General features: G+C 40.1%; 1 protein-coding gene across 6 annotated transcripts in view; it reads left to right on the forward strand.

Annotated features, from left to right (window-relative positions):
• NHS (NHS actin remodeling regulator) overlaps window positions 1-21,872 on the forward strand; it is a 237,171-nt gene that overhangs the window by 209,581 nt on the left and 5,718 nt on the right. For 4 of the 6 annotated variants that reach the window (XM_083612237.1, XM_083612238.1, XM_083612241.1 and 1 more), the window contains 7 exons: window positions 2,124-2,276; window positions 5,660-5,793; window positions 9,708-9,770; window positions 11,919-12,111; window positions 16,551-16,682; window positions 17,942-20,917; window positions 21,324-21,450. In XM_083612237.1, coding sequence (XP_083468363.1) covers window positions 2,124-2,276; window positions 5,660-5,793; window positions 9,708-9,770; window positions 11,919-12,111; window positions 16,551-16,682; window positions 17,942-20,917; window positions 21,324-21,450 — 3,778 coding nt within the window. The other 2 variants (XM_083612239.1, XM_083612242.1) reach the window with 2 other exon arrangements.

A 21,872-nucleotide genomic window follows, 5' to 3' on the forward strand; every position in this document is an offset into this window, starting at 1 on the left:
CTTGCTGGCCTTTGTGTTGTTATTATTAGAACAAACACGCCTGAGTGAACTAAGCCATACTACCTTCAAGCATCCATACACAGCTTAGCTACAGTATTAAAAAAGAAGAAGAAGAAAGCTGAGAGCAGAGGCTATGAATGATGGATGTTTATGATCAAGAGTGAAAAACTAGAAAATCTGCTTTTCTTCATGCTTGGGAATTGCATGTAATCATCAATTGCCATGTAATCAGAGAATGTGGGCCAGGGTACATGGCATAGCCACTGTATGTAGGCAGTTGTAAACCAGTCCATGTGGTGCCTGTCTTCATTTGACAAAGCTGTTCACATACATTGGCTGTTTGCCCTGTACCCAGTGCTATTTTTCTAGAAAAAGAGGTGCCAGAGCTCACCATGAACTTCTTCCTTGTTCTCTTACAATGGCAATGGCACCCATTTAAGAGGTGCCAGAACTGAGCTTCGATGGGCTCCAGCTGAAAAAAGCACTACCTGTACGTAGATAACTATCAATCAGTGACAGAAGCTGATGCATTTTAAGTGTAGGAAAGAAGGGTGATAGTACAGTATAAAATATTTATATGCCACATTTCATCCAAGGAATTCAAGGTTAAAATACAAAAGATGCAGATTCTTAAAATCTCTTTATTTATTTAATAAAATTTCTATACTACTTGATTGGGGGGGGGGAAACCTCAAAGCAATTTACAAAGAGAATAAATTAAATTATCAATGATTACACTCAAAAGATAGAATCAGCAATAAACCAAAAACAGATTAATGCATACATCAGCATTCTGCATGCCTGGATAGGCTTGTTTAAACAAGTGTTTTTAGAAGGCAGCAGTCTGATGTCAATAGGCATTGAGTTCCAGAGGTGCTGCTACACTAAGGTATTGTTTCTTACATTGCTTCAGTTATACAGTTAATAGAATGGCAGGGTCACCTACATTAGCCACTGTTGACAGCAAGGGCACGTTGGCTACTTTCAACACCCAATCCTGCAACTCCCATTTGCAGACTCCAGGCAGTGGGTACTCTTCAAAATGTTTCTAAAATCTGGTGGATTCATCTCTTTACAACTAGTTTCTCCTGGAAACTTCTTCCTCCCACCAACTCCATTGCCTCTTTGTGCCATACTATGCTCCTTCCCTTCCTCTGCCAGACTCTGCCAGTACCTGCATCTTGTAATCAGGAACCTGAAAGTGTTTGATTATAAAATACAGAGTGATGGTTTTAACTGTGGTCAAAGATGGGGGATTTGAAGGTACAAGAAAAGAGAGAGAAAAGCTACTTCAAAGTTGGTGCATTATATATTTCAAGGCAACATAAGCTATTGTTATAGTGCTACAGCCTTTTCTGTATTTAAAATATATATTATTATTTTTTAAGTGAAATAGGGTCATTTGCTGAAGGTGCTTAGTGGACTCAAGTTATACCAGTAAATGTCAGAGACTTCCCATGTCACAAAACTTATTTTTGTCATTTACCCCCGTTTGTCTTCATAAATGTCCTATACCAATAATGTATGTAAATTTACTCAGAGATTTACTGGTAAATGTCAGAAACTCACTTGGTTTGCAAACCAGTGATGATTACTGTCATCTTTTATTAGTGTATCATGGGAATGAGAATGAAATCTGATGATTGATCAGCTAATATAATAATGGCCTTATATTTTCTTGTGGCTTTCTAAAATTTTAAAGATTATTGATAAATGTCAGAATTCATTATTCTTCTGACTGACCTAGATAAATAAAAATAAGCCAATATATCTGAGGGTAAAGCTATTTTGTGTCTAATTTTGTATCCATTATATTCATGCTGTTCTCAAAATGTTTCAGTGAGTTTATTCACATCCATCTCCTCATTCATTTGTTTTTTCATTCATACATACAGGCAGTGGGTACTCTTCAAAATGTTTCTAAAATCTGGTGGATTCATGAACCCTGGCATTTCTTAAACTTATGGATTTGAATTACGACCAGAAATCACCTTCCCTGTTTTAAATTATAATGCATTTTTTTATAGTTGCATTGATTTCTGAGCAGATTTGATGCATTTGAAAAGACTTGACTGCTCCATTATGTGTGTGAGTTAAATGTCCTTTTCTCTTTGGTTCTGCAGCTGTCTCAAACCTGGATGCAGAGAGTAAACTGAGTGTCTACTATCGCGCCCCTTGGCATCAGCAAAGAAACATTTTCCTTCCTTCCACCCGACCAGCTTGTGTAGCGGAGCTGCATCGCCATGCAAAGCAGAACCTGCGAGCCTTGAGGAAAGGTAAATAATTTCTGTGTAGTCAACGAAACAGCTTTGCATTCCAGTAGCTCACGGAAGATATAAGGTGGTGTCCAACAAAGTCATTGTCCAAGCAGAATCACTTCTATTTGTGCAACGCAACTTCCCCTCCCTTCTCCCCGCCCCCGTGCACTTCCCACATACCCCCCAAAATCTGCTCCAGAGGGGTGGAGGAAACCCCAGAGCAGGTTTTGGAATGACAGCTCTGTTAGGCAAGTATAAGCAATTCCACTCCAACAATTATTTCACTAGACTCCATCCTATCTCCAGGAACAGCATGTACTTTAAGCTCTTACCTTAACTGACTCTTCTTCCCTTTGATTAACTCTCTTTTGCTTGCTGAGTCATAATTCTGACAGAAGTCAAAAGTACACATGACTGCGTTTGTCTCTGGAATTCTTTATTTTATTTTTTTACAAAATGCTGTGGAAGCTGTAAATTGAAGTGAGACACCAGCTAGCACATTTGCAAAAATAAGCAGGGTCTGGTCTGGTTTTAAATTGGATGGGGGAACCACATGTTGAGATTCCTGCCTTGCTTGGGGTCCCTTGCAGCTCTACAATTCTATTATTCCATGTATGTTGGGGGAGGGGTGTAACCCTTTTGTCTCCTGCTGTTTTCCCACAAAAATTCACCCTCCAGGTACTTTTTGCCTCACAAGGGACAAGCCCTGTCTTGCACCAGAAAATGCTGAGCATGATCTTGCTAGCAGTGAAGTACCTGAAGAAGCAATTGTGTAGATCAATGTTTTACTATAAAGGCATGGAAAAATTTAAACACACATACACAAAAGTGTCTTGAAGTTTGTTAGATAAATCAAGCACCTATTAGTCTTCCATCAGCTTTGATCTGTGTAATACTTTTAAGGCGTTTTCCCTAAGAAAACTGGAAACAGGTTGTAATAGTCTAATCTGATTTCACAAGTATTTTATCGTTCCCACACAGATCATGTAGCTATGTTAACTAATGATATTTTTAATCATAGTTGAACACACGTCAGAGAATCACCTAACCTCCAAATTGCAGCCTAGTCTTATTCTGGTATTCCATTTTTCTGTTATGAAAATGGAAATGTCATAGTGGCAGAAAGGATGTGAGGGGAGAGTCTTTGTGCTGACCACCACCTTCGCAAGAATCCTTCAGAAGGGAATTGCTGCCAGGAGCATTATCTGCAGATGTATTTTGATGCATTGAATAGAATGAAAGTTTATGAGTCATGGTGGTGGGGAGAGCAGGTATACAAGGGGGTTGTTTGTTTGTTTGTTTGTTTGTTTGTTTGTCTGTTTGTTTGTTTTGTTGCTATGTTTGTTTTGTTGCAATTTTGTTTCAGTTAATATTGTTTTATAGATATGGCTGCTGTGGTACTTTGTGAATCCTATAATATGATTTTTGGTGTAACTGATGTTTAGCGTATTTTTTTGTTGTTTTGTTAAATAGTGTTGCATAGATGGTAATTGTTTAATTTGTGGTTGTTTTACTGGTGATTTGTTAAGTATTCTATACAATTTATGCTGTATTCATAATGTTCCATTATGTTATTTTTATCTTTTGTTTGTAAGCTGCTTTGGGATTTATTTGAATAAAAAGCAGCATAGAAATATAAAAAATAAAATAAAGGGAAAATGCAATCATAGTAGTGTTAAAATTAGAATACACACATTTGTGTGTCTACATCACAACTGCTTTGGCTAAATTTAATCTTCTTCTGCCACCTTGTGGCCAAGAGACAACAGGTTGAGGAAAGAGTGAAACAGCAGAATGATCATAATGGGTGAATAGGCCTATTAAAATCAAAGGACTTACTATATAGGTCTGAATATAGGCTGCACTTTCCACACCCAAATCTGACTTGTATAAAACTTGTATGTAGCCTATCATTGTGATTTAAGCTATCTCATTTTAGGGGTGTGGCCTATATTCAGGGGTAGCTAATATTTGAACCAATATGGTAACTAACTTGATTTATTTCATTCAATCTACTCTGGGTATATCTTAGTTGAATAATACTCAAGAGAGACTAAGTAGTTAATTTGTTCTTGACAACTTCCTGCTTAAATTATTTGATATCCACTAAACTACCACATCCATCATTTGGAGCCATTTGCCTTAATTCACCTGCACTTTGTTCTTAGCAAGTGACTTGGTGGTTGCAGAATTTATATTCAAAAACTAAGAAAAATTGTCTTCATCTGCCTGTGTATGTGTTTTAAATATTCTACCGGGGTGCAAATTAGTTCTTTCTTGAAGTCCAGTACAAGTAGGAGGAGGAGATGTGCAGGAGTAGCGAAATATCACTTCAGTTTGCCATCTTTCAAAAAACTGCTAATACTTTTTTTCATTGTATGTTGAGAGCTGGTATAGTGTAGCAGCTTAGAGGCTGAGCTTGAAAACAGGCTTCTCAGTTCCTGCTGGGTGTTTACTCTTCCACCTTATGGCAAGGTCTCTCTGTCTGACTCTGGACTTTGAAAGTCGTATCTACTCCCCAGCCATACCTCTCACTAGCCCTGCTTTTCACCCTTCCTTGAGTGATTTCTCCTGGAATACAGGTGATTCCCCACTTACATGGGGTTACATTCCAAGGTCCCACACACATAAGTGAAATCGCATTAAATGGGGAGCACCCTCTAATATAAATGCCCTCTCTGCTGCTGTCTCTTCAATCCATACCAAAAATGCTGTATCCAAAAATCTCCACAACTAGGGGCTGGTAGGAGGCTAGAGGTGGTGCAGGAAAGCAGCTGCTACTGCTGCGCTACCTGCACATCAGCTGTTAGGTGGGGAGGCTCAGCAGCATAAACAAAGCCCTGCTGTGCCTCCGGTCTCTTTGAGGCTTCCTCCACCCACACTGATATCCTCTTTGGGCTCTGAAGAGGATCTCCGCACGAGCCATGAGGACTCTGCTGCTCTCTCCCGCCATTTCCAGGTATGAAATAAATTATTTATTTATTTCCCAGCACCACACATGTACACTGTCGGAGCTAAGTCAAAAGAGTATAAATGGGGGTGTCACCAGTTATCATTGCTATGGTTTGCTAAAGAGACTGAACTTTGAGACTGCCTCTTCCTTGCCTAAATGTAGGATAGAGAAGGGTGTGTGAGGATGTGTACAACGATATGCATGTTGCACTGCCCATTTTTGCCAAATAAGGACTTCTCTTATTAGTGCTTTTAAGGATGGCGATCCTCATCACGTGAGAACTGGTCCAGTAACAAAGCTTGCTTCCTCCTATGAATATCCTCGATATCATAGCAATGTGCACACTTCCCATGAACTGCATCTTGACCAAAGTTTAGGCTTTTCATGGCAGATTTTAAAATACACATCAGTCTGAACAATTTTCTTATTTCCTGTTTTTGCTAAACAGAGCAACGAAACTGGAGTGATAACAGGGAACAAAAAGTCCTGGGCCAAATCTCTGTGGTGGCTCCCCCATTTCCCTCCCTCCCTGTGACCTACACCCAGAAGAACAAAGAGACAAAGAACCATCCCTTGCTAAAAGTAAGTTATTCCTCTTCCCCCTAATACTATTGGTTATTGTGGCAAGGGCTGCCAGCTTCTAATCCACACAGAACATCTTTGCCTTTAATCATCATGTGGCTGAGAGAGATTTGCCAGACAGTGGCAGGAGAAACAGCATCTGCTAAACCTCTTATCATACTGCTACTGAAGGCACAGAGATATCCCTTAAAAGTCAAGACTAATTATCAGGTGGTTACAATAACTAATCATGTTTATTATCATCTAATTTTCCCAGTCCAACTCATTATGTTTCTTTAACCATCCCAGGCATTTTTAAAATGTTCACAGTATTCTTTGCCTTGGTCTTAGTGTAAGCTGTAAAATTAAAAACAGGCCTATGTCCAGCCGATATGCAGTCACTCCACTGGGAGAGCAATGCTTAGCATTCATATTACTCATGTAGAAAGGTACAGCTCTAAGAGCTCAGAACTGAGGAGCCATATTAGCCCATTAAAATGGAGGGCACGGTGCTGAGCTCTCCCCCACCCCCTGCCCGCCTCTCACCTTCCGTTGTTCATCATTGTGGCGCCCACTTGACTTGGTGCCCAGTGTGGGCGAACCAGTCACACTCCCCTATCCACCTATGGGGGCAAGTCATATCCTGCCTCTTACTTTATTGCACATTTTCAAAGTGTGCCGTTTCATTTACACTAATTCTGCATGAGCAGATCCCAGTAAATGTACATAACATTGCATCTATATATGCACATGTGCGCACAAACACACAGACAGACACTAACAAACTATGCCAAAGTACACAGATGATCTTCTGGGCTAAATGTTGAAAATGTGCTGTTCTGTTACTTTAATTGAAAAATCAATATACAGTCGTACCTTGGTTGTCGAACGGAATCTGTTCTCGAAGTCCATTCGACTTCCAAAAACGTTCGACAACCAAGGCGCGGCTTCCGATTGACTGCAGGAGTTTCCTGCAGTCAATTGGAAGCCGTGGCGGATGTTGGGCTTCCCAAGAACATTTGCAAACCGGAACACTCACTTCTGGGTTTGCGGAGTTCGGGAGCCAAAACATTTGAGTCACAAGGTGTTGGAGATCCAAGGTACGACTGTACTCCTTTTTCACACATAGGGCATGTTGATATATCTTGTGTTCTTTTCTTCTGGAAGTCACCCAGAGCGGCTAGGGCAACCTAGTCAGGTGGGCAGGGTACAGGTAATAAATTACATTATTATTATTTATTATTATTATTATGCTTGCATGCAACTGTAAGCCAAAAATCTTGGTTTAGGATGTACACGAGCAGCATTCAACGCATTTGTAGTTGTTGAACAAGCCGCAATTCAGCACATAGCCACAGTTTCCTGTTACAGGGTTGACTTCAAAACAAGTCAGGATATGAAGTCATGTTTTAAAGTTGCCCTTATGCCCTGGCTTAATTGGTAGTCCATGGTTACATGCTGAATGCTGGTCACACAAAGGGAAAGGGGAAATGGCTGCAAAGGAGCTCTGTATACACAGGAAACTAGCAACCCATGGTTTCCACAAGCTTTGCAAACCAAATTTGGGGACCAAAATTGGAAACAATGGTTTCTAGCCATGGTCTGCAGGGCTTCCACAAGCTGCAGTTTGCCACATCAGATGGTTTAATAAACTGAAGCTTAACTGAGTAGAAATGTTCTGTTCAATAGGCCATCCAATGGCAACATGGACTTAAAAAATGTTTCTTGATAGAAACTAATAATAAATGAAAATATTCCCATAAACACTGATAAGGAGGCATATTATTTTTAGATTTTTTTTGGCAACAACAGGTTCCTGAACAAGTCCAGATTGTCAAATAAATTACTTTAATATACATCAGATTATCCAGAGGCTCCTTGACCAGGCTGTAGATACATTTTGTGTGACTGGCAATGTCAGTACATCAGTAAATACTCTGGAAAAATGGCTCTGGAAGTTCAAATACTCATTATTTGTAGGGACACTATCAACCAGACTCCAAATCTCATCAGTCCATCAAATGCTAAATGTGAGTCTCAGAATTGATGGAAGTGGAAACCAATTTCCCCAGCAGATTATTTAGATTTTCCCCCTTTCTTATGTTATCATACTGTTATCATCTGAATAGGCAGGTAGTTAAAAAATTGAAAGCTAGCCTACATCTTGTAAACAGGAGAAGCCTACTGGAGAAGTGTTTTGTTAGGCAAAACATAATGTATCCCATCCTGTAGATCTGGATCTACGTAGACTTTGTTGTCATAAACCTTTCTGACAACCTCTTGAGCTGAAAGCAATTCATATTCAGAAACCTGTTTTCCATAGCGGTAAGTGAACTCCCCTCAGATTTAGATAGAGCTGAGGTATTTCCCCCAGCTTCCCCAAATTAGAAACTTAATTTGATTAATAATAATAATAATAATAATAATAATAATAATAATTTTCCCCTCCCCATCTGGCTGGGTTTCCCTAGCCACTCTGGGCGGCTTACAGCATATATAAAACATAGTAAAACACCAAACATTAAAAACTTCCCAGTTGCCTTCAGATGTCTTCTAAAAGTTATGTAGTTCTTTATCTCCTTGATATCTGAAGGGAGGGCATTCCACAGGGAGGGTGACACTACCAAGAAGGCCTTCTGCCTGGTTCTCTGTAACGTCACTTCCTGCAGTGAGGGAATCACCAGAAGACCCTCGGAGGAGGACCTCAGTGTCCGTGCTGAACAATGGGGTGAAGTCACTCCTTCAGGTATACTGGGCCAAGACTGTTTAGGGCTTAAAGGTCAACACCAACATTTTGAATTGTGCTCAGAAATGTTTAATTCCACATTCAGTTGTGAAGGTTGGACCCTGCCATACATAGTCTTGGCATCATTAGGAGTCAAACTCCCTCCTCAGTTGCCTATGAGCCTTCACAATCCTCCACAAACTCCTTTCTCCCATGCAGCTGCCCCTTCCCATCCCAGTTGCCTGACTGGTAGCGACTATGAGGTCTCACTGCTAGGCACCTAGGATACCTGCTAATCATGATTACAGTATCTCAGGTGCAAGTGTTCTGGAATAATTCATGTCCAGGGTGTCTGACATCCATACTAAGGAGAGTATCCTGGGAGTGCCACACTCCTAGGTGCTGGCAATGCTGCCGTTCATGGTATCCGGAAGGGTACAGCACCTCAGCTTAAGATCTGAGCTAGAGAAGCACTTCACTCTGTTTTAATCTGGGTGCATTTTATGACGTGGCATTAAAATTTGTATTCTAAGTCAGGTGAGTAGCAGCATTTGTGGCATCACTAGTTTTCTGAGACTCCCCAGCTAGCCCTAAGGTTATGCATTTAAAGCTTTTTACATTTCTACCACCAAAAGTGTACAAATTTCTTTTGCCGTTTTTGAAATGTTTCTGTTTCAACAGAATAAAATCCAACCTGAATAAAATCCATAAATAAACAACACAGATGATGGGGGGAAACAAAAAATCTTAAGACTCCCCACACATATTTCAAAGCTTTGAGAAGTACTTTTGAGAGGGGGGAAATCTTTAAAGTTCTATGTTGGTGTGTCATAAAACCACAAGAAAACACCAAAGGGCCTTGTGGCCAATGGGTAGAGCCTCATATGTTGCTTCAAGGGCTGCATTATTAGCTATCAAAAGGCTGGTGTGGCAAAAATAATAATAATCTGCACACGTGATTACTGCCACTTAACTTCCCTCCCTAACCAACCACCATGTGTAGAAGTTAAGCAGATGGAAAACCAGGGAGCAAATTCCGACAACACGTTATGAGTAAAATTTTGCTGAATGACAACAGCTTGCAGTGATGATACATTTTAAATTCAATACTGTCTGGCCTTGATAAGAGTTTGGCCCACACCACAGAAACATTCTCAGCTATGTGTTTTTAATTTTTTTAACCACTTTCCCCCACATTTCATGTTTATAGTTTTACAGCACCCGCTCGCCCTCCCCCACCGAGTGTTGCCACATGACCCCATGGAGTCGAAAGGTATCAGAAAAAAGACTAACATAACAGCCTCTCACTCATTCTGTCCCTTTCCATCCCTAATCCTTTCTCTCGCTTGCTTTTTTTGGCTGACTAACTTTGTTGTCTTTATGTTATGCTCTTATCAACAAGGAACACCAACTTTTCTCCCCCACCCCCACCCCTTGGTGTAAGTTTAATAGGTTTTACCAGCTCACAAGAGGGTTTCCCTTCACTAATTAGTTTTAAAGGCCCCAACCAAACTTGTCTCTGATGGGTTTTTTGTAGGGTGCTGAAAAGAATTAGACAGAGATTTTGGATAACCACAAGAAGACATCCAAACCATAGCAGAGCAAAGCATGAATTTGTTCTATAGACTGTTATCATTGCTATTGTTTGCTAAAGAGTAGCATTGGCAGACAGTCAGGGAGTCTGTGGTCAGGTCACTTCACTTTCTTTGTCCAGAAAGCTATTGTTATGCAGGGGAAGGAATCAGCAACAAAGTACAGGCTATGTGGGTCTCTCCCCCCACCCAACCGCCTTTTTTTTTTTTTTTGCACGCATCAACTTTTTTCAGAGGTTACCTAGGAAACAAAGTCTTTTGTGCTAGTAGTTTATATGAGCTATTCATGTCTGCTGGGAACAGCACAAAAGCAGAACAGATAAAGAAAGCTGCAATGTTTTCCTAACCCAGGGATGGACAAAAATATTTTGGGGGAAGACTGGTTCCTTTTGTTATTATTTTTTTGTGGGTTATTTTGCAGATGATTCAACAAGGTAAGCAAGTGACTTGCTTGTATTTTATATAAATAGATGTGAAGTGTGGTCTTCAGTGTACATGTAGGAAGTTAGGAATGCCTGCGAGCCTATTCGGGGCCTTCAGCCTTGTTAAGATATTTATTTATGAAGAGAACTATAGTTATTTGAAGGTGATTATCCGTTAGAAAATAGTACAATATTAAGCACTCTAGATAAAAGCAAATTTTGGCCCTTTAACTCACAGCTAAAAGAATTAAAAGTTTTTCAGAGTAAATGAGAGCCAAGGACAGAAAATCCATGTTAGCAAAGTAGGAAATGGAAACAAATGGAAACAAGAGGTGAAAATGTTTAGAACAGAACAGAAAATGCTTCGAAGTAAATTCCTCCAGGGCTGTGTACAAATAACAGTAACCAGTTAAATGGAAGAGTGAGAACTTTATAAGGCTCTGAAGGTAGTATTTCTGCCCTGTTGCTGAAGTAATTGCTGTTTTCTCAATAAGCATAGATTTCAACAAACTGCTTCTGATCTTTTACTCTCACTTGGTAAAACTACAAAGCATGACAGTCCTGCTTTCTTTTCAAAAAGTTATTCTTGGAGTTGGTTAACTAATCTCTCTTTGTGCCTATTTATCTTTTGTGCCTTGTAGCTTGGGTAGCACATTCTGAATTACTTTGCATGATCTTCTGAATGTTATTCTTAAGACTTGAAGGTGGTGGCTCAACTTTTGCTTTTTAATTTTTCTTTTAGTATACAGTTGCTATTGTGTGATATAAAACATATGTCCTGATCCTACCCATGTTTCCTTAGAAGTCAGTTTCATTAATATTCGTGAGACTTACTTTGAAGTTAAGGATAGGATCAGGCTCTTAAACTGCAATTCTAAACCCATCTGATTGGGAATAAGTTCCACTGAATTTCTGTACAAACAATACTTTGGATAAAGCTGAATTCCATTAAAACCAGTGTAACTTGCCTTCAAGTAATTTTATTCAAGATTAGCCAGGGTTGTTGTATCAGTTATACACTGATAGACAGAAAGTCTACATGGAACTGATTTGATATGTTTATTCTAGAAATGTTTATCAAACTAAATACAATAATGGGACTTAAAACTTACTAAAAAGTTGCTCAATTGGCATGTACATATGGATCATATGTAGCAGGATACATCTTTGCGGAAGCTAAGCATTGACTGGAAGCTGTTTCCATCTTCTGAAAATTCATTTTAAACTACAGCTCCTAAATGTTTCCAGTATGTGAGGTAGTTTGACTTCCTGTGTTGAAAATGCAACGCGCTCTTCATTACTGCTTTCCTGAAACCTACTTCCAAATCTATTTTTTCTGATATTTTTTAAAAGTAACTTTATCTCATAAAAAGAGTAGATACTGATTTTGATTGTATTCATTTACAGTCCCACCCTCCGGAGGAAGAAGATACAGATGTCATGTTAGGGCAGAGGCCGAAAAATCCAATACATAATATCCCTTCTACACTGGATAAGCAAACCAATTGGAGCAAAGCACTACCTCTCCCAACTCCAGAGGAGAAAATGAAACAAGATGCCCAAGTGATTTCCTCTTGCATTATCCCCATCAATGTCACTGGTACAGATCTCTTGTACTTCTTTTTATGTTGACAAAAAGGTGGTTCAAGTCATTAATTTTATTACGGTGAGCATATCTCTAAACACAGGAGTTTATGATCAGCAAATGTAAGGTTTCCAAGGCAAGAACGTAACAAAGCTTTATAGCTTCAACTGTCAAATCCTATGCATGTCTACTCAAAAGTCAGTTCTACTTTGTTTAATGGGGCTTTCTTCCAGGTACGTGTGCATAGGATTGCAGCCCAAACAAGCTATATTGGTAATCTCATGAGTATCCATCAACACTGGTGCTGTTATATCTGAAGTAAGATGCCATGGTTGCCTACAGAAGAACTGTCTCTGAAAGCCCTGAGATATTTTTTCTGTCTAACATTCCTGTTATGAGAAGAGCCTTGGGCTAACATGCTTCCTCTCCCCTTTCTTTCATATGCAAGAAAATTGAAAACTTCTGCTTTCATTTGAGAAACAACCTTGGTTCTCCATTATATCCAACCTCCAAGAATGGCAGTTAGTTTACAAACCAGGAAGGATGCTTTTGGCTAACCATAGTTGGTTTTAACTAACTGTAGTTAAAATAAACCACTGTCCTCTAAGTTTTGCTATATCAGGGAACTGTGGTTAGTTCTAAAGCAGAAGCTTCTGATTCTTTCCAAATAAGGAAGAGGGAGGAGCAGCTAAGAAGTCTGAGACTCATACTGTTTTTTTCTCAAAATGGCAAAACCATGGGTTACTAAGCACTATGTCTGAACTCGCTAGTTCTCTTGTTGGTTCATTATCTCATTCCATGGTGAGAGCATTACACTAAATAGAAATATCCGTGCAGTTTTCCCCTAAAAAGCTTGTCTATCAAAAGCAGAAGTGCTTAGGAGAGTTAATTATATTACCCTTCCAAGTAATATATGCACATTTATCCTTGCTAATAAGGCAAGTTGAATAACCAAAACAAAATATACTTGTGCTCTATTGTGATATAATTTATTACATTGGGCTTGTGGAATTATCAGGCGGCGGGGTATCCATTTATCTGAATTGTGTTTTGAAATTTCTGTAGGAAAGGGGGATCAAATATGTGTGTGTGGACGTTCTGCCCAAACTACAGTCAGCTGTCACACACCTAACATCATATGTGATGTAAAGTGTGAGACAAGTAACGGCGTAGCTGCACAGAAACAATTGGGAGCCTTAAAGTGCACTCCTGATTTTATCCTGTCTCAAACAATACTTGCTATCAGCACCAATCAGGTGATCGGTACTGACAGCATGCCTCATTGACAGCAAACCCTACAGGGAAATGGTTCCTTTGCCCATACGGTTTTATTTCAAATTGCACATGCAAAGGATGCATAAAAGGAAAGGATCCCATTGCCACAGCAGTTTGAAATCAAACCGTGCTGGCAAAGGAAGTGGGGTTTGCAGACCAGTGGTTGCTGCAAATCCAATTTCCTTTGCCTGCATGGTTTGAAATCAAACCACGCAGGCCAGGGAAAACACTTCATCTGATGTCATGGTGATAGCAGGTGGTGGATGTGAATATTCTTAGCTGCCATTCTCTTGGAGCATTCTTTGTGGATTTTTTTTTAATTACACATATCACCATCAAGCAGAAATGTGGTTAAAGTCATGCTGCAAATTTATACACTGCTTCAAGGATGGGCAGATTTTGCTCCCTGCCCCAGCCAAGCCCCCCCCCCCCCCATTATTTGGATACTAGGCTCATTTAAGACATTCATTTTTTTCTGCCATGTGGAATAGACAAAAATAAAGGACAGTATAAGGATAAAGCAGCTCAGGACCAAATCAGACATTACAAAAGGGGGCGGAACAGAAGGGTACAGTCCTACCTTGGAAGTCGAATGGAATCCATTCCAGAAGTCCATTCCACTTCCAAAACATTCGGAAACCAAAGCGCAGCTTCTGATTGGCTGCGGGAAGCCCCATTGGACAATTCCAAAAATAGTTCGCAAACCGGAACAGTCACTTCCGGGTTTGCAGTGTTCAGGAGCCAAAACATTCGACTTGCAAGGCGTTCGGATTCCAAGGTACGATTGTACTCTGTATTTTATTTCTTACTAGATGGGGAAGTAGTTTTGAGGGGCTGATTCTGAATGGAGAAATGGCTTGCAAAAAGGAATTACACACAACCACTACCATGCCATCTCACTTTTGGTTGGATTTTGGTCTTGCCTAGTTGAATTTTTGACACTTTTATCTGAATAGCTGATCCCAGCGTCATATAACAAACTGCTCTTGAAATTTAGCTAACATTGCCCCCTGCCCCTCCACCATTTCAAATCAGTTTGCCACATGGCATAGTGATTAGGTTATTATTTGAGATTAATAAGTCTAAAGCCACCTTGAGATAGTTTTGCTGCTATTTGGATGCTGGCCAATGTGTTTAGGATTAGGGCACAAATTTCACTTTTGAAAGCTCCAAGAAATGCTGTGGCTATTTTCTGTGATAAAAATAGGTTTACAATGACACTTTAAAAACTTGTAATAAAATATGTTTCCAGTGTCCAAGCTATTAGACATTATTCTGTTCAGCTGTTGTAGATATCACTAAAAGTTTCCAAATAACAGAATTGCCGGAACATCTTGAAAGTTCAGAACCATTATTTTTCTTCTCCCCCCTCCCAATGCATTAACACTTGTTCTAAAATAATGAAAGGCAGTAGGGTGTCGTAGTGCTTTTGTTCAATATTAAAGATTTCTGTTCACTTATTGCAGTGGTGTTGGTGATTGTTGGAATATAGGATTTTTGTCTGGGGTCTCCTGTAGTAGATTTCAAGAAGAACTTTTACAAGAAAGTTACTTTTTGGTGTTTTACATTTGTATGTAATGTACTCTGTATGTGTATGTCTGTGTATAATTATGGTTGATATAATTATACAGCACTGAAAGTACAGGTTTTTGAATCAAGATTTTTGGTTTTATTCCCTTCCTCTCTACTTTTAGTTCATATTGTTGCCTTTCAAATTACACCATGAGAACCTTCATGTTTAGCTACTGCCCCGACACATTTGTTCAGAAGGGATCCTTGCCAAGTTATAACTCTTTGATGAAAGGAAATCTACTGTAACATCGGATGGTTTATTATTACTAAATGGAAACACAATGTTTAATTTGTAAATGCATTTTTAGCCAGATGAATAGCTGACAGGGTTTTCAGATTTGTTTCTAAAATTTAGTCTCCAATAATAAGTGAAAAACAAATTATTTAGACTTATAACACCTTTTTTAAAAAATAATTTGAATCTCCTCCAGTAATGCTTTTTTTCGGTTTTTTAGCATGTTATCTGTGTCCAGTTAAGAAGCAGGTAACAGGAAAGCTCCCTGCCAGTCAGAGCGGATAGTATTGGGTTGGAGGGACAAATAGTCTGACTTACCTAGCTTCTAGGTGGAGGACACTGTTCTTATTTGTTGATAATCTCTTCCCAGATTAATTAGGGAAATACTATGTACCATGGAGCAATATATACTAGATATCATTTGCATTAGAAGTGATGATGAAGAAAGCTTGTCATAAGAAGAAGACTGCTCCTTTTTAGAATCTTACTTTTAGTTCACACTTTGCAAATGCCCTTTGCAACGACAATGTCATGCATCTGGAAACATTCACCCTGTTCTTCACGTGTTGACAACGTAAAGGTGTTGGGAGAAAGGGACATGTAGGAATCTATACAGCGAACAGGAAGTCAGACAGGACAACCTTACAAGGTAAAAACAGATATGTGATGTAATGACACGTAAGTGATGTGGCTGCTCTGTAATGACAGTATCAGCATTAGTTTAGGAATTCAGCTCAATTAAACACTGGTGGTGATTACTCATTACCAGTCTAATTTACAATTACTGAACCATGAAATCAGTGTGAACATTTAGATATGTCTCAGCATCAACAATGTTCTCTAAGGACTGATATAGGGAAAACTTAGTTGCATCCTGCTCTTGAGCCATCGTTATTCTGAAACATGCAGTATAATAAGATAGGCTGGACTCAGGTTTTTGCAACTGCCCCTTGGCTTCCCCACAATTTCATTGCAATGTAAGCATTAAAATAAAAAAGTACAGCTGCCCAATTTCTGATCATCATCTTGAATGCTACTGTTCATTTCATAGATGTCAGTGCCATAATAAATGGACAAACCATTACAGTAAATGTTCCTTGCTAATGAGAGTGCCTAACTTTCCCTGCATCCCTTTCATTCCCCTTTCCTACCTTTTGTAACTTTTGGCAACGCAGGCTGCTCAGAGGGAACAGGGATCATAGAAGCAACGCTGTGGTACACGGTGATTTTTTTCCATGAGAGTTGTACAAGGTCTGCCTTATATTTATTTGCAGGCACAATCCAAAGTGCTCACATGACCTCCACTGTCTTCCAGTCATAACAATTTGTTTACTATTTCCAAAAGCTAATGAGACCTATTTATGGGTTGCAGGAGTTGGTTTTGACAGAGAGGCTAGTATACGCTGCTCTCTTGTTCACTCACAATCCGTACTACAGCGGAGACGGAAATTGAGAAGGAGGAAAACCATCTCTGGCATCCCCAGAAGAGTCCAACAAGAAATAGGTGTAGTATCAATAAAACTCTTCGCTAGATAGCATTCTTAACTGCCTTAATTGCAGCAATAGCCTGCCTTCCAAACTGCTTTCCAAGGAACACTTCAACTTCAATGATGGTGGAGTTTCAAATCTAATGCGTTTGGGTATTGCTATTTTTTGTTTTGTCTTTTTTATTATTAAATACTGCCAGCCAAACTATATTACTTATTACAGCCTTCAGTCTTGATGCACAGTAGGCCTTACTGAGTAATATAGATATACGTGTCCAGCCCTTATTGTTTAAGTGTAATGAGTTACTTAATTTTTGTTGTATTCTTTTATTTTTGTTTGTTTCGATACCCATAGTGTGTACATAAAAAGTAACTAGATTCAGTGAAAGTTTATTCTTGTAGCCAAGGGACCCATAAGGTAAAGCAGTGACAAATGATATGATGCAACGTGATGATGAAGTGTCACTGATTTTATACAGAAGACCAGTTGAATATTTATGCCAGATAGCTCTCAATGTTTGAAAACTTTCCCAAATGTTTTTCCTCTTTTCACGTTTGTCTCGACCTTTTTTTAAAAAAATTGTAATGATAACATACATGAGATGTGCTGACTTGGCTCTTTTCTATACAAATGTTAAGTCAGTGGTAATCAGGGTCAAGTCCACTGGACCTAAGAATCACAGACTTTTTCTACTGGCTGCATACACACCATACATTTAAAGCACATGAATTTCCCCAAAGAATCCCAGGAACTGTAGTTTGTTAGGCATTGTAGTTCCTTTCTTTGGAGGGATCTGTGAGTTTTAAATGTCCTTTAAATGTATGGTGTGTACACAGCTGACATCTGTTGTACAATGACAGACAATGAACTGAAGATTCAAGCTATCATAATATAATAAATACTCAGAATTTAGATAAGGGTGGTTTGCTTATTGCCTTGCATTTTGTACTTCTCAAAGGAAAAGCCACCAAGGAGGGGGATGACTTGGAGTGATGAGTTTGGCACTCACTCCTGATGCAAATTGCTTGTTCTAATAGACCCCCCCCCCCGAAGCAGCTTTCTCTGTTGAACAAGGGATATAATGTTTAAGCACATCTGCTTGAACCATCTCATTTGGCCCATAGCAAATCCTTTTTCTTCATGTTAGTTACTGTTGTTGAAAGGCTTGGGCAGGGAGGAGAAAAACCCTATGTGATGCATTTTTAAGGCCAATGTAAGGGACAAACTTGTCAGCCAACTGAAATGGTGCCTCACAGAGTTTTGTGTGTGTCCTAGATTCTGACGAATCACCCGTAGCAAGAGAGCGGAATGTGATTGTGCATGCAAATCCAGACTTCTCTAATAACGTCAACAGGAGGTCAGGTACCAGAGACTCTGAGTGCCAGACAGAAGAAATCCTTATTGCTGCCCCATCCCGGAGAAGAATTCGAGCTCAGAGGGGTCAGAGCGTAGTAGCCTCCCTGTCTCACTCAGCTGGCAACATACTGGTGCTGACAGACAATGGTGACCCCATGTTTACAACATCAGTAAGCAACCGCGTCAGATCTCGGAGTCTTCCTCGTGAAGGTGCTAGAGCCAATGAAGGGGACCACAACTCTGGTGCCAAAATGTCAGCATACGATGCAGAACACTTTCTAGCAAGCCAAGAAAGGATCTCCACAAAGAGTAAAGATGTCATCAATACCCAGTGTTCACAAGAACACCATCCCATAGGTTTAACTTGTTCTCAGCATCTTCATAGCCCAGACTGTAATTCAAATGAGAGGGGGAGGTCAAGGTTGTCAAGGATGGCAGATTCTGGAAGCTGTGATATTTCATCAAACTCTGATACCTTTGGAAGTCCCATTCACTCCATCTCCACAGCTGGAGTTCTTCTTAGCAGTCACATGGACCAGAAAGATGATCACCAGTCATCCAGTGGGAACTGGAGTGGAAGCAGCTCAACATGTCCTTCCCAAACATCCGAAACAATTCCTCCTGCTGCCTCTCCCCCACTGACTGGTTCTTCACACTGTGATTCAGAATTATCCCTGAACATTGCCCCTAATGCCAATGAAGATTCTAGTGTCTTCATAACCGAACACTACAGTGATCAGCTAGATAAAGTTAGAGGACACAGGACAAGTTCGTTCACTTCCACTGTAGCGGATCTACTCGATGACCCTAATAACAGCAACACGAGTGACAGTGAATGGAATTTCTTGCATCACCACCACGATGCATCCTGCCGCCAGGATTTCAGCCCGGAACGCCCCAAGACAGACAGTCTGGGATGTCCAAGTTTTACAAGCATGGCCACATACGATAGTTTTATAGAGAAGACACCATCTGACAAAGCAGACAGTAGCTCACACTTTTCAGTTGACACTGAAGGCTATTATACCTCCATGCACTTTGACTGTGGTCTCAAGGGAACTAAAAGTTATATTTGTAACTATGCAGCTGTGGGCTCCGAGAGTGGCCAGAATGCAAGCGTTGCTTCCAATCTCACTAACTGCGCCTGGCAGGATTACGTAAACCATAGGAGGCAAGGAAAGCAGAGCATCTCTCTAAAGAAACCAAAGGCAAAGCCAGCCCCACCAAAACGCAGTTCATCTTTAAGGAAATCTGACAGCAGCATAGATCTTCCTGAGAAGAAAGAACCAAAGATAAGCAGTGGGCAGCAGCACATGCCTCACACTTCCAGGGAAATGAAGCTGCCCCTCGAGTTTTCAAACACACCTTCGAGAGCAGAAAACACTAGTCTGCCAAGCAAGCAGGAACTCGCCTGGGATAATCAGGAGGAGAGCGGATTAAAAGACCCTCCATTTGACACCATGGACATCCCATCCTTTAAAGACGAAGGTGCTGAACAATCTCACTATGCAGATCTCTGGCTTTTAAATGACTTGAAATCGAATGACCCTTATAGGTCTTTATCCAATTCTAGCACTGCTACGGGTACTACAGTCATAGAATGCATAAAGTCGCCAGAAAGTTCTGAATCACAAACGTCACAGTCTGGATCAAGAGCCACCACTCCCTCCCTCCCTTCTGTTGAGAACGAGTTCAAATTGGCTTCCCCAGAAAAGTTGGCTGGCTTAGCTTCTCCTTCAAGTGGTTACTCAAGTCAGTCTGAAACACCAACATCATCTTTTCCTACAGCTTTCTTTTCTGGGCCCTTATCCCCAGGGGGGAGTAAAAGAAAGCCAAAAGTACCAGAAAGGAAGTCCTCATTACAACAGCCTTCTTCTAAAGATGGCAACGTATCTCTAAACAAAGATCTAGAACTTCCAGTTATACCTCCTACTCATCTTGACCTAAGTGCTCTTCATAATGTCTTGAATAAACCATATGCTCACAGACACCAACTACATGCTTTTAATTACAATAAACCGAGTATGGTAGAAGAAGCACTGAACTCCAATCCTCCACAAGCCCTTGCAATCACACCTTCAGTTCTGAAGTCTGTACATCTTCGATCCATTAATAAGCCTGAAGAAGTGAAACAAAAAGATCATACAGAGCTCCATGTTCAAGGAAACACTTTATTGGTTACTGCCATTTCTGGTAAAATGAAGCCACATGTAAGCAAGAAGCAAATATCACGACAATACTCCATGGAAGAGGCCATTGTGTCCTATGTTGATGTATCTCCAGTACAGATAACCCCAGAACAACTTCACATGGCTAACAGTTTGTCTTTCAGTGAAAAGAATACCTGCAGACAGATGGTGACCTCAGGAAATGTGGGTGCTCCAACAACTAAATATGTAACAGATCAAATGCATCGGGTTCATGATTTTTTACTAGAGAGTACGCTAAATAAAGCCTGTGGCAGTTCTGCTGAACCATTTCCACAAGGCTCAGATGACCTTTCAAGCAATTCTATTGGGAAAAGAACCACATATGGATCAGAGCAGGAGAGGAGTCTTGACCTTGTGCAGCTTCAGCAAGAATTACCTGCATACCGTGAACAAAAGTTGGAATACGAACCTATACATGAAACTATGTCCCAGTCTGGCCCCGCAGGTGGGGGAACAGACATTAGTCATCAGCTAAAGCATCGGCTTGATCCAAGTCAACATGATGACAAAGTGCCTGGGAATATCAGCTATGAATCAGAGATCTCAACTGTAGATTCACTCAGTGAAAAATCATCTGAGCAGGAAAACGAAATTGTGTCAGGTATTCCAACCAAAAGTGCCTCTGATGAGAGTGACAGCAGAGCAGCTGAGTCACAAAGGACCCCAGATGATGATGTCTTAAAAGGTACGTTCGTAACTATTTTTGTTCTGTTTGAGTGAGATGGCTTTCTGTGGTGGCAGTTCACAGAGATCAGCCAGCTGACAGCTCCATTTATTTTAATGGAGCTTTGCCAATACTTTTCAGCAGAGAGAGAGAAAACCTACCATGCTTTGCAGAAATATATATATGTGTAGGAATGAATTTGCATTTCTTTTTATTGCAGTTCAGCTGTGAAAAGAGCAGTAACCCTTTATAACTAAGCATTATTTTGACAGATCATCCAATATTTAGACTAGATTGTCTAGTGCCTGTCATTATACTAGCAGCTCCATTAATTATTGAGCAAGTAGATTACATTAACCAGCTCTATTGTAACGTGTGGGAAAGTGTTTGATTAAGTCTCAGTAGGTCTTCTCTTTTTGTTTTGAAGAATCTTCCCCAAGTGATGATTCCATATTCTCACCCTTAAGTGAAGATTCTCAAGCTGAAGCAGAAGAAGCTTTTGTGTCTCCAAATAAGCCTCGAACAACAGAGGATCTATTTGCAGTTATTCACCGGTAAGCTCATTTTAGGGTTATTAAAAACAGCAAATGTGCTATTTTCATGGCAATAGGAATAGACCTAAAGTAAATCAATCAACTATTCAGAGCAGCGGTGATAAACTACTAGCTTTGAAATGTGGATTCTTCAATCCACTGCACAGGAATGTTTGTAATGGTCTTCATGATATACCTCATTTATGTTTTTCTACTTGTCATTCATGAGCAACAACCTTGTTACTGGGAGTTAAACTGAGGACAGGGTGAAGGAAAAACTGGATCAACAGGTCCAAGTAGCCGTCAAGAGAGGAAACAGGAATGGGAGAGGCTGACTTTCCAAACCTGGTGCAGACATAGCAGATTTGCAATAAAACCTCTTCCAGCTGTTGTTAAGAACCTGCTCTGAAGACTACATGAGGGCTGTGTAAATGCATGGACAT

The sequence above is a fragment of the Podarcis filfolensis genome, assembly GCF_964270895.1.
Source record: "Podarcis filfolensis genome assembly, chromosome: 4".
NCBI classification, from domain to species: Eukaryota; Metazoa; Chordata; class Lepidosauria; order Squamata; family Lacertidae; genus Podarcis; species Podarcis filfolensis.